We start from the raw sequence: 13777 nt of genomic DNA on the forward strand, positions 1-13777 counted from the left end.
TTAAATATAAATGTAGCATACATCAGGGTGTGACCGCTCAAGGGCGTCATTGTCATTCACTGGTCGTGTTGTGGGACCCATGCAGCCATCTTCATGACCCACGTATCGCCGTGCACCGTGCTGGTGCTCGCTAAACACTGTAACAATTACATGTCAATTTTCCTCTCTGAGGCTATCCTCCAGACCACCTTTCGGACTCTCTGCCTGACAGACCCGCTTGTTTAAGTAAGACAGATATCCCAATTAGAAAAAGTGCAGAGGAGTCTCTCTCTCTCTTTCTGGCACGTGGCTGAAAACGCCATTAGAGCATAATTTGATCAAAGCGAAGCGGCCTCCGTGACTTTGTGCAGGTCCAGAACCAAGGTTAAGATCCTGCATACATAGTCTATCTGTCACTGCTCGTCTCGGACAGCGTTCAGGGGTTTCACCCGGTGTCACCCGGTTTCACCTGAGCAGTGCACGCCGTTACACCACTAGATGGCACTGTAGCTGTACTTGGACCAGGTTAATGAGGCAGCACTGGAGAGGTAGAAACTATAACTGATGCAACAAAGTGTGGCTGGAACAACCTTATTACAGTAATACTGATTCTACTGCTACCATAATGCCTGCAACCACTATTTCTGTAACTGCTGATACTATTAGTACCACTGATGTTAATTGACCTTGTACTGTGAGCTTCACCAAATAAACTTCCACTACTTCACAACAGAAAGGTCTACCTCTGCAAGTACCTCTACTGTCTGCAACCACTGGTATTAAACAATTACTGTAGCTGTTACTATCACCAACAGATAGTTCTAGATATTCATATCATTGTTAATAACTTGTGCTACATGGACCACTTATTTTATTACAGTTAGTATTTACTCCAACTAGTACTGTGGCGAAGTGGAGAGCAAGGTAGTTCTCCAATCAGAGGGTCGGTGGTTCGATACCCGGCTTCGGCAGTCGATGTGTCCTTGGGCAAGACACTTAACCCCAAGTTGCTCCTGAAGGCTTGCCATCGGTGTGGACTGGATGTTGCATGAATGTTAGTTAGAGTCTGATGGTGGCACCTTGCATGGTAGCCTGTCATCAGTGTGTGAATGGGTGAATGATATGTAATATACTACTGACTGTAAGTCGCTTTGGATAAAAGCGTCTGCTAAATGACTGTAATGTAATGTAATGTAATGTACTTGTACTACCATGGGCGAATCAGGAGACATTAGGCCCACCGCCTCTCCTCCACATGAGAAAGACGCACAGACATTAGTTGTTTGTTCTCTCTTTTGGTGTTGTGTAGTGTCTCTTTGTAGTTGTTAAGCATCTTTTAGTGTCTCTTTGTGTTTCTTTTTGGTCATTTTAAGCCGCTTCCTGTTAAAAAAAAATCTGTTGGTTCTTTTGCCAGTTTTTAAAGTTGTCCCTTGGTCATTTTGAGTCTCTTTGTCATTTTTTGAGTCACTTGTTTTGTGTCTCTGTATAGTTGTTTTAAGTATCGTAGTGGTCGTTCTGTGTCTCTTTCTGTGTCTCTTCTCATAGTCAGTTTGAGTTACTATGTAGCTCTTTTGCATCACCTTGTATAAAGTAGCATAAAGTAGAAATACTCAAGGGTTGGTGGAAAGTAAATAAAACAAGTAGCTACTCTACTTAAGTATAATACTTGTTTTTTTATCTTGTTTTTTTACTATGTCTCTTGTTTGCACTATACCCTTTGCTGCTGTAAATCCTGTAAATTTCCCCGCTGTGGGACTAATAAAGGATTATCTTATTTTATCTTATCTTATCTTATCTTATTCCAATAACATTTAATCAAATGAATTAGTGCTTCTGAAGGGTTTTTAAAAATAATAAAGCAATGATATACTGCATCTATCAATTAGTAATAATCTATCAAATCACATTGAGGGTTGTGGCCTTTTTTTACCCCTGGGCAGGGGCGCCGAAAAGGGGGGGTAAAGGAGACGGATTCTAGGGGCCCATGATGGAGGGGGGCCCAGAGAGGCCCCTAATGATGATGAAATTATAATACAGAAAAAATAATGACACTAAGTTGATGATGTCAAATGATAGTCAAAAATACCATTAAAATGCATAATTGTATGTAAAATAGCATCAAAAAATTTTGCCGCTGTGTTGGGGGCCCTGTAAAGATTCTTTTCATGGGGCCCAAAATCCCTAGCGGCGCCCCTGCCCCTGGGGGATTAGAAGAAGATGAATGAAAAAAAAATAAGAGTCCAACTCTTTTTCAGCTCTCTGAAGCCAGACAGCCAGGATACAATAAAAGTTGATTCAAAAATGATCTGAACTTCATTCAGTATCTCCCTTGCCACCCAGCTGGGAGGTTCTCATTTGCAAATGTAAACCTAAATATGTTTTGAGGTAAAAAAAAACATGAATGTGTCGGTTATAACAATATTATACCACGGTCTGCGGGAATACTCGATTCTGATTGGCTGCAGGGTGTGCATTAACTCCTGATATACGGACACCTGGACAAGTAGTTCCGTCAAATTGTCTGTTTACCGTTCTCAATTAATGCGCGCTGGCGTATCGTCTCTAAAATTAGTAACCATAACAACGGGACCGCAGTCAAAGCCGTTTACAATTTATTGCAACACCGCAACAAAGTAACAATGAGTGATTTCAACATTTCTTTTAATTTATTTGGAGAATATGACAACTTCGATGACTGGGATGCAGCATGAAAAAAAAAAAAAAAAAAAAAAAAAAAAAAAGCGGACTATAATACCTCCCGTTCTAAAGTCGTAGCTATGGTTCGTCCTAATTACTGGAGGAGTGAACAACGTTTCCGTTGCATGAGAACCCAACGGGCGTGTAATGGTGGTTCCGGGTATTAGTCAGACTCTCAGGCGTAACCAGGGAAACAAAGTTATGCTTTGTGGAAAACTTTATATTTGAATTGTAAAACGCATGAAAATATAAATTAATGCTCTTAATTTGGTCACCGTTGGTAAGTGACCGTGGTATAAGCGGGATAATGCCCTTCGAGGTGTCCATTATCAGGAATTAATGGACGACGTGGAGGCGTGAACCGTCCGACGCGAATGGTTAAACAACAGGTTTTAATGTGACGCTCCTCCATAGATCCCCCCACACCCCCTCCAGCAGCGCAGCAGTGGTACGGTCCGTGCTGGATGCTCTCAGCTCACTGACCGGCGGACAGTCCTCATCAGTACCAGCAGACAGAGCGGCCCGGTGCCTCCGACAGACCCGGCCCTTCATCCCCCCCTCCACACACACACACACACACACACACACACACACACACACACACACACACACACACACACACACACACACACACACAGAGCGCCTCTCCGCCATGAAACAGCCCCTGAGCGAGCTGATGAGGATGAGCAGGATATGCCGGATGGTATTCGCCACTTGTTTGGGATCCTTTATTCTGGTCATCTTTTATTTCCAAAGTATGTTCCAACCAGGTAGGATCTCCCTCTCTCTCCTCTCTCTGTGTGTGTGTGTTTGTGTGTGTGTGTGTGTGTGTGTGTTGACATATGGATTTGTCCGGCATGTACAGTAACCCAGCGGATGAATAATTGATCAATCGTTCATGTGGCACAATGAGTCCCGAGCTGATCGTTGATCGGGGGTTTTCTCCCCGGTGGTGGTCGCTGTTCTCCCGCAGCTGACAAGTGTGCATGGAGGGGTGGGTTGGTGTGTTTTTTTGTCTCTGGAAACGTGGCTTGGTGAAGGGAACAGGCGTTTTTTTTCACACAGAACTATAATGGAGAAATCAATTTAGTCCATAATCAGGAAACGAGCCGTCTCTGGGGAGCACTTTAAACCCCCTGATGTCCTCCTCTGATCTGGAGACCCGTTTAACAACCCATCACCATAAAGGAGCCTCCTCCAGGCCAGTGTTTGCATCCCCATTATGTTAAATAAACAGATGTGATGTGATGCTTTTTATGCCAAAAATCTGTGCGGTGTTGACTCAGTTGTGCTGACCCACAGGACAACAGGTTCACTGTACGGTGCAGAAGACGAAGGGGAAATGAAACTCTTTTTCCGGGTATTTGCTTTCCATTAGCAGAAACCGAGTCATTCCCAAGCAGAGATGATGATCCCACAATGCTGCAGTTGGAGACACTGTGTCTGTAAGGCCAAGCAGTTGTAATTAAGATTAAGTTTCTATCATGCTTCATGGTATTTTTCTTTTCATCTGCAGTACTGCTATATGATACTTGGCAGGTTGCAGCATGCCTTATAGTTTCAGTCTATAGGTGAGGATGTGTGGAGGAATCCTCTATGTATGTAAGTGATGGGGCTGCTGGGATAGGAGACTGAAACGTGGCCAACACCAGAGAGCAGAAGCATGCAGGAGTATCATCCACACAGAGCAGACCTGCTGTTCATCTCTGATCAGGAGGGGTTTTTTTTCCTGTGTGAGTCACCGGTGTTGCTGCTGGCAGCGGTGGACAGTTTCTATCTCGTATCCCTGCAAAGAAAATGAACCTCTTCAGGGACTGTACTGTAATATAAATATCTGTATAAGAATATCATTAAATTATACTTCTAATTTGGGTATCAAACCTTCTGCATGTCAGCAACTGCTAAACAGATCAATAGTTGGAGCACATTCTGTATTGTTAACATTCGCTTTAATTCCAGACCCCACTGCTCTATGTGCAATAATAATAAGAAATTGCAAAATCAATTTATTTTTCTCCTTTTAATTAAATTATCCTTGTCTCCTTACCTTAACAAAAAACAATATGTGCAACTATGTCTGCAGGCATTTTCTGTCATCAGTTCAAATCCATAAGCAATTCACATAAAATAAGGAAAAGCCATGAAGTATTTTGGTAGAAAGAAAGGTATTATAAAGTTTATAATGGGGAGCTGAAATGGTCAGTGTATTGATTTAATAGCGCATGGTCAGAAAAACAATGTGAGACAACAGATTCATTGCTTCAGTCATATTTCATAAAAACAAAAATGGAAACATTGTCAAATGTGCTTTGCTTCAAGCTTCTCAAATAACTTGAAAAAAGTGCTGTATTTAAAGAAAACAGGGACATGTAAAGACATGGGATCTGGAAAGGTTTGATGGCCATTTTTTTTTTGACAAATTTTGACATTTCATAATATAGACAATTAATAAAAAAGAATCAACAGATTAACCAATAGTGAACATATATGTTAGTTGCAGCCCTATCAGTATGTTTATGGTTAAAGAGGCCTGGGAATCATGTGTTCGGTTGTGTGTGTGTGTGTGTGTGTGTGTGTGTGTGTGTGTGTGTGTGTGTGTGTGTGTGTGTGTGTGTGTATCTAGCTGTCTGTCCACTGCTTATCTCACATACTACTGGTCCCATCAGCATTATATTTTATGTGCTCATGTTTGACTGTTTGCTGAAGGACCTCTCATGGTTGTGGTGATTCACAATTTCTGAAAAAGCTATTTAATTGTATTAAAGCATCATTTGACTACTGACTCTGGTCGGGGCTGCCAGTAGTAAACGCCATTCTGGAAATCAGTTAGGCTAAAAACAAGTCTTACTGAGTCTGTTGGAGGCCACATGTTGGCCTTTTCAAAAACAGACATCCATAGAAAAAAGTTTGGTCTAATTTTGATCCAGAGCATCTGCAGATACCCAAAATGTAACGATCCACTAAAGTTACACACGATACCAGATTAATAAAACCCCCGTTTTTGTTGTCTCTGCTGCCATCTTGACTGTAAGGAGAGGGAGGGACACACCTGGTGGAGATCTCTGTGGTTTTGATATTGAGCATCTCTGAGACATTTTATTTCAACACAGTTCAATCATTTAAAAAAAGCATTGCAAAAAAACAGCATTTAAACACGGTTCTCTTAGGAACTTCTCTTTAACGAAAGAAATCGGCCCCATAAATGCGTTACCTGTGAATTAACCGGAGCCGGTGAACTTTGTATCCCGTGGCGGGAACTTTGCACAGAGTGAGACCTCTCTTCTGCTCTACCTCATTAAATCAGCTTCAAGGCAGGGATTTGGTTGCTAAAAAATTGATCCATGACTCAATTAAACCCTGTGGAGGAGCCCTGTATCCTGCTCCCAGAGTTGTGCCAATCTTCGCCGGCATTGCATCAGCTTCTGCCACACACACACATACACACACACGCACACGCACACGCACACGTACACGTACACTCATACGCGGGTCACACAGTTGATGTTTTATTTGGCTGCGGTGATGACAGGGTGCTGCATCCAGGACTCTCTGATTGAAGAGGAGATGTCTGAAGCAGGGTGTTTGCACAGGAGCTGGGATATAAGTTTTAATGCTGCAGTGTGTGTTTATGCGTGATTACACAGGTGAGACGGATACTAGTGAGAAGTGTGGGAAGTGTTATTGACTTCCTGTACAACCCTTCTGATTATCTTTATCTCTATCATTTTTCTCAAATGGACTTCATCCCCTATATCGCATTACCTTCTCAAGATTTTTGCTCGTTTTCACTTCCCCTGTTCCTCCTCTACAAACACACACACACACACTACACACACACACACACACACACACACACACACACACACACACACACACACACACACACACACACACACACACACACACACACACACACACACACACACAAGGCACTACCTTGGTTGTCCATCAGATAAAGATCCAGGCAGCGTCTCCCAGCTTCAGGCATGTTTAACGGGCCTGGGAATCCCGTCTGGCCTCCCAGTGTAAACTTTCACATCTTTTCCAGGACCCCGCGAGGTCGTGACCTCTTGTAAAAGGGACAGAGGAGGGGTGGACAGAGGAGGGGGCACTGCTATCACACTGTGGCCTTAGCTAACACTCAGACAGCGAGCTGGGCTTAGAGACTTGTTCCAAATAAAAAAAGAAATTGGCGCGCTTTAAGGCTTTTACTTATCGTTACTTGTTACTTGCGACCCACAAGCAGCTCCATCTGCTGTAGGAGCCAGGGAAGGAACAGACCTGGAGAGACGTTAGCCTGCAGCGCTGTGTTTAACAGCAGTTTGAGAGGACGCCAAATTAAATCTAGTTTGGAGTGGATTGCCAGCTTTAGTGCAAGCAGACAGAAAAGCATGGCAGCAGTGAAAACATTATTTCAGCCAAATCTCATGCTCAGTGTCCATTTAATTTAATTATCCCTTTGTGTTAAAGGAATGCTAGTTCTAATATACATAAGTTGAATGTCGACGTTTCTGAACCAAATTTTTTTTCAGAAATGCATTTCATTTGGAGCCTTGTATCCCCTTCGCAGAAACGCACAATGTCACATGGTTAATGTTTAGAAACATTGGTTAGGCTTAGGCAACAAAATGATTTGGTTTATGTAACAACGTAACATTACGTAACAACTTAACATAACAGTGTAACGTAACATTTTAACTTAACAATATAACGTAATGTAATGTAACAACGTAATGCAGTAAACAACTTTCTTACGTAAAGTTACATTAAAAAAAAGTTGCGTAAAACGTTACATGAAACGTTACGTTAAAAGGCATGTAGTCCACGTTTATCTTTAGTTTCATATGGGACACAAAGTTTGTTTGTTTGACCCCTCCACCGCCCCTAGTGGACATTCTTGCACTTTATACACGTTATTATACCGCCTAACTTTCAAACAAAAGTAGTTGTTATTCAGAGCTAAATTAATTCCTGTTTACAAGTCACTTGCCCAACACTGTTTGTATTGGGGTGATGGTAGAAATCTCAAAGTCAGATATTACAAAAATCTTAATAAAATCAAAGCTATCTGCATGGATAGATATTACTAGAGTTAAGTTTAATATGCTGTACACTAAAGCCTCAGCACAGATCTATCCACCAGAGACCGGAGATTTAGGGCCAAACCTCTCACCACGGATTGGCTAAAGTCCCCAAAAGTTGGCGGAGTCCTTAAAAGAGTTTAGTTCTAAATTGAAATAAAATATACAGCGTTAGGAAAAAGGGGAAAACTAATCTGACAAAACGATTGCTGGCGTCATACAAAGCCCACGATAGAATATCACTCAGGTTATTTAAGTGGCTCCCTGACAGCGGCCCTGTCTGCCTGCCTCAAACACTGAGTCACCAGCAGCAAAAGCTTTTTACAAAATGAACATAGGGATTGTAAAAGCAAAAAACCCCGCGGAGCAGTAGATTCCCTGTACAGTACACAAAGCAAGAGACACAAATCCAAACGGTGGTGAAACGTGGGTCATCCATGCCAAATGGAGGTCGTCACCCCTGTTGTTTTATTTGAGCCAAAGGGCCGGCTCGTTTAGTTTAGCCGCCGCTCGCTGACAGCCGTGAGCGAGGACCCGTGCCCTTTCCACCTCCGTCTTGTCTCCCTGAATTCACTTTGAGCCCAGTGTAGCTTTGTGCCCGTTACAGATCTAGTCGGCCTCATCAGTCTGTCTCCGCTGCCCCTTTAAAGGCGTCGTCGCTGCTGCTGAGATCAGCGCGGCTAATAAGGCAGTTTGCTCCATGGGCAGCTTGTTTGGTTTCTTTGTGAAGCGCCTCTGGGATATTTGAGTGTGAGTGTGTGTGTGTGTGTGTGTGTGTGTGTGTGTGTGTGTGTGTGTGTGTGTGTGTGTGTGTGCTGAGTCTGCCCCTTCTGTTCACCCACTACTATGCTGTGTGATTTTTCAGCCTGCTTGTGGACCTGAGCCTCCAAGTCCCATGCTCACATTTCACGTCTTCCGCAAAGGCCTTGTGCCTATGATGTCGAGAAAGACCTGAGTGGGACCTCATTTGATCCTAAAATGATGGGGGTTTTTTTTAACTTATTTTGTGCCCTTGTGTGTGGGAGAAAGGGTGAGATTACCACACAACAAAGCTACTCTTTTTGTGTTGAAGCAAGGAATGGGAAAGAATGGAAAATTCTTGCCTGGAATTTCAATGGGAAACTCTAAATTCCTCACCTTTGCTGGTGTGTGGTGGTATTGTCAGCTGTAACTGATGCTGTACTGCAGAGAGATGTGACCCCCCTGATCGGAGAAATGGGCTCCAATCCTCAGACATTCCTATAAAAGTCTCCAATATTGCTGTGGATGTTCTCATTCATAGTATTTAATATCATTTTCAATTAAATTGTTATTTGTACAGCCCAGCATCACAAATCTGCCTCAGAGGGCTTTAGGGTCTGTTCAACAGAAATCCATGGAGGCAATCTCTACAAACCCGTGTTCTTAGTGTTTCAGAGAACTATGTTAGATGAGGCAGATACGCAAATGGCTCTGTCTAGAGCCAGTGTTTGGTTTTGTCCACTCTGGGCTACCGTAGAGATGTGGCTGTGAAGAGGACCCTTTTAGTATGTAGATATAAATGGATCATTCTAAGCAAACAAAACCACAATGTTTCTTAGTTTCAGATGTTTATACATTAATGAAAACATACTTATTATTATTTAATTCCATTTCTTCCAATATATCCAATAATCCTACACACTGGCTATTTAAATAAGTAACTGATTCCACATTTGCTGTTATAAATGCCGGCGTTATGATACCTAACTCTTTGTGTTATATACCGTAATGCTCAGGAGAACCAGATAAAAATGGACCCAGTATTCTGCCACCGATAAAGCACAGAGGGAGGCTCAGAGATAAGATTTGGACGTCATTGTCCTCCCCCTGCCCCAGCATGTGTTAGTGTGTGTGTGTATTGTGAGAGTGTATCCCGGACATCCTGTTTATGTGATCTTAGTGCCTCTGCTGTTTTACTGCCTCAGCTCTGCTGCTAAAGCCCAGATCAAACATCCCAATCTGAGGGGGGGTAGTGGTGGATCCCCTGCCGTGTCATCCACATCTGGCACCAGTACACCCAGATTAGCAGCCACACACATACAGCAACGCAGTCTGTTTCTCAGGAAATGTGCCCACTGTCCTCCGGGATCCGAACCCCTTTGACCGTTACAGTCCCCTCTGAAGTCTGGACAAACAGTAGGACAGCGCAGGTTCTGGGTATAATGTGCTCCACATCATGACGTTTCAAGTGCCCCCACATCGCCCTCCTGAATCTCCCTCTCCAGTAATTCAGAGCAGACCGACAGTGCCGCTCTGCCGTCTGGACTTCAGGTCAGGCAGCAGCCGGAGGCTGACGCTGAGGACTCCTCATTTACTAGACTGAGTTGATGACCATCTGCGCGAGCGTCTGGACCTCATTAGAGAGGCGATGAAAGGGTTGCCACAAAGGGGACACACACACTCACACTCGCTTTTTTTAAATTTTATTGGACATCTCGATTGAGACTTCATGAAGTGTGTGAAAGAAGTTAAACCAGAAAGTTTTCCTCGTCTTTGTAGCCTTGTGAGGACACTTTTTTGCCTGTATGTGTGGAGTTAGAACACACACCAACACCTATTCCTAGCATTAGCAGGTGGTAATTTCGAGCTACGATGCTAACAAAAGCAACGGAGCTAACAGAGGTTCCGGGTTCGACTCCCATCCAGGGTATACCCTGTCAACTGGGAATTCCAGCCCGCCCGACCGGTTAAAGATAATGGGAGGGTTGGGCACTCTGCTTCTGCTAAGAGGTTTCATTATCAGCCGTAACCGCCGCGTGGCGGCCGTTAGCTAGAGGCCAACCGGCCTGGCTATGTCAGCAAAACATGGAAAAGCACCCTTTAATTCATTAGCAGAAACAGTGAAACATCCCCATAGCTCAGAACAACAAGCTTTTTCTGAGAGGAAACAATAAACACACACTGTCTGCCCTTCAGAGTGAGCCAGTGTGTGTGTGTGTGTGTGTGTGTGTGTGTGTGTGTCAGAGACAGAGAATAGCCCTTGCAGATCTATCCCCCTCCCTGATAACTTCATCTGCGCGTCATCATCTCCCTGCGTGAAGGGGATTTTACACACATGAAAACACACACACACACTCACCCAATCTCTCACAGCACACACATACTGGTGGAGTTGCATGTGGGAAGACTGACGTCACCGTCTTCTTTGTTCCCCTCCCCTGAAAAAAAATCAGTGTCTGGAGAACAGGAGTGTTCCTCATCTGATATCCTCCTGAACCGAGTTTACACAAGTCCGATGATCACGATCAAACTATGTTAAATAGTTCATAGTAATGCGTGTTTTGACGGGTGTCATGGTTGATATATAATCACACATATTATATATTCACTGCTTCATTTATTAATGGGATTGTAAAGGTGCAGTGTGTGGTGTGTGTGTGTGTGTGTGTGTGTGTGTGTGTGTGTGTGTGTGTGTGTGTGTGTGTGTGTGTGTACTTCCTGGCGGGTTGAAGCCTTGGCATCATGTCTCGGTTTACAGCAGTAAACCGAGACATGGCTTCCATCTGTCAGACTTCCATGTTCCACTCACTGACATCTGGTCTGTCTGTGGTTGTCTTTGTGTGTGACTGTGTGTGTGTGCAGGGGAAAAGAGTGTCTGGAAGGAAAATAACCAATACTTAAGAGTCTCCCAACAAAGGCAGCAACACAAATGTGAATTTGGACCATTTCTATAACCAGAAGTCTCATAATGAAAGCCGGTGAACTGAACACTTCTGAAATTTACTGTACGCTGTTCTTTTCAATGGATGGTTGGAAGCAATATAACATTGCTCTGATTAGTATTGATTTGTTGCGTCCTGTGAGCAGAGCAGATTTCCTAGCAAAGAGCCTTGCCCAGTCTGAAAAGGTCCTTTAAAAGTTGATGAAATGCTCCTGTAATTCAAAGTAAGAGTAAAAGTAAAAAATTATAGATAAAGATGCAAAATTATGTGTTCAATATGTTGAGTATTCTTTTGTTATCTGAGCATTTATTCTCTCAGAAAAGCAAGCATAGCGAGGAAAAGAGGATAAAATATGGCCGGGTTCACCGCTGAACATCTCTGAGCCATTTTAAGTTATTAATGGTTGGCAACATGCAATGTCCCTTTTCAGATGGAAGCAGCAGATATTTAGTGAGGACGTGCAGATAATCACTGTGCTACTTTCTGTAGAGGCTGTGCACAAAAGACTAAATTCTAATTAATAAAATTACCCAACCCAACTACGATAATACCTCCCATCTACCTCCCCTCTCACTTTCTTCCAGTTTCCATCCAGTCACACCAACAAAAACCAAACAAAAGAACTTACGAACATGAACACAGTACATGTAAACATATGTATCAGTAAGCAATCATTTAAAATAATATCAGGACATGAAATTTAAAAAATATATGGACTAATTAGAAGGAAAAAAACCAATAACCTAAAACTAAAAACTGTATTTCACTGTATAAAATCGTTGTCTTGTGCTTCCAGCGGTCTTCATTAGCATTTGTACAACAAGTGGAATCTTAGCCACTAGCATCTCTGGCAGCAATATTTTAAAGTGAATCATATATGAGAAAGATCAGTGTTATGAGTTTTCATTCATCCAACAGAAGTTTACGCATTTAAAATAAGGCAATCTTTGGGACACAAATGAATGATTCCCAAGGATGCTAAACAACGTGTTTTGTTTCAAATGTGTATTAATCCACGGCTAAAAATAGTCCCTAACAAATGCCAAATTTCCTCATGTTTGAGAAATGTTTGTTCAAAACCACAGTGCCCAGAGTTTTTTTTTCCAAACTGACAAAGATACATATGATTTACTTATTATTAAGTATTGAGAGATTGACTAACACATTTCCAGCCCTATCCTTTAAGTTAATAAAAAAAACAAAGATTTGTTATAGTGACATTTAAAATACTGTAAACTTTGGGACTTGTAGTCCCTTCCCTGCATCCATCAGTGTGCAGTGAGCGCTGGCATGCCGATAAGTGTATAGTGGGACTGGAATGGTCACTGTGGTCGTTATGCACAACGGCCCTGCTTGTCCACAGGCCCTGAACAGAGACAGGAATGTAATCACATTGCCTCTGCCGATAAATATTGATTTGGTCGTTAGGTTTTAGCCCCGAGGAAGTAGGAGCGAGAGCGTGAGTGTCGCACGTTGGCCACATTTGGTCATCAACAGCGGCGGAGCAGGACGGAGCAGGATGGAGCAGGACAGAGCAGGGCATTTTTAGCGAGTGACAGAGCAGCTTCCAGACCAGATCTCACAGCCAGTGTTTACCTCTGGAGTGCAAGGAGCCAGAGGAGGTGTTTGTGAGTGTGTGTTTGTGTAAGTGCAGGATGTCTGGCCAAATGTGATGTTTTTCCCCCTGGAAAATAAGGAAATTAGTGTGTATTTGTGTGTGTGTGTGTGGTACCGGAATCCTTATCTTTGGGAAATGTCAACGCATTGATTTAGGAGTTAGGGGAAATGGCAAGTCACCTCAAAACAGTGTGTGTGTGTGAGTGTGTGTGCCAGCTGTACTGTAGACTACATGGCGTAAGAGAAGTGAATCATGGCTTTAATTAGGTGGTGGAGGGCTGGCTGAGCCGTGTGTCTCGTTAAACGGCTGGTGGAGGAACATTTAAAGTTGCCTGCTCTGAACCAGCTACTGGGACACTTAACTGAACAACTGGGAGGGGTTTTCCACTCCTCCTCCACCTCCCCTCTCCTCCTCCAGCCTCCCCCTGGATATCGACTCACTGTTTTTGCTGAGGAAAAGGAATAATCCAACCCTCGGATCCTCTTTAAACACTGCTAAAATGTCATCACTCGTTGGTGTTCTGGCCTTTCTAGGAGGGATTTTGTGATAAAGTGCTGCAGTTATATTTTGCAGTGTTCCTACTTTTCTTTAAATGTGTCCAATCTTGCTTTACTTCAGTGAGAGATTTTCCTCCATTTCTAGAATTAAGAAGAGCAATCCATCAGATTTGAGCCCTGGCTTCCCTTTAAATGGGAACTGGTCCAATTTTACACATAAAG

General features: G+C 43.1%; 1 protein-coding gene across 2 annotated transcripts in view; it reads left to right on the top strand.

Moving 5' to 3' along the window:
• The first annotated feature begins 3328 nt into the window (after window positions 1–3328).
• Window positions 3329–13777, top strand: part of chst11 (carbohydrate (chondroitin 4) sulfotransferase 11) — a 75042-nt gene continuing 64593 nt past the window's right edge. The window contains exon 1 of one of the 2 annotated variants that reach the window (XM_054624937.1): window positions 3329–3446. In XM_054624937.1, the coding sequence (XP_054480912.1) occupies window positions 3329–3446 (118 nt within the window). The remainder of the gene's footprint in view (window positions 3447–13777) is intronic. The other variant, XM_054624938.1, reaches the window with a different exon arrangement.

This window comes from Anoplopoma fimbria, chromosome 23 (assembly GCF_027596085.1).
Source record: "Anoplopoma fimbria isolate UVic2021 breed Golden Eagle Sablefish chromosome 23, Afim_UVic_2022, whole genome shotgun sequence".
Taxonomy (NCBI): Eukaryota; Metazoa; Chordata; class Actinopteri; order Perciformes; family Anoplopomatidae; genus Anoplopoma; species Anoplopoma fimbria.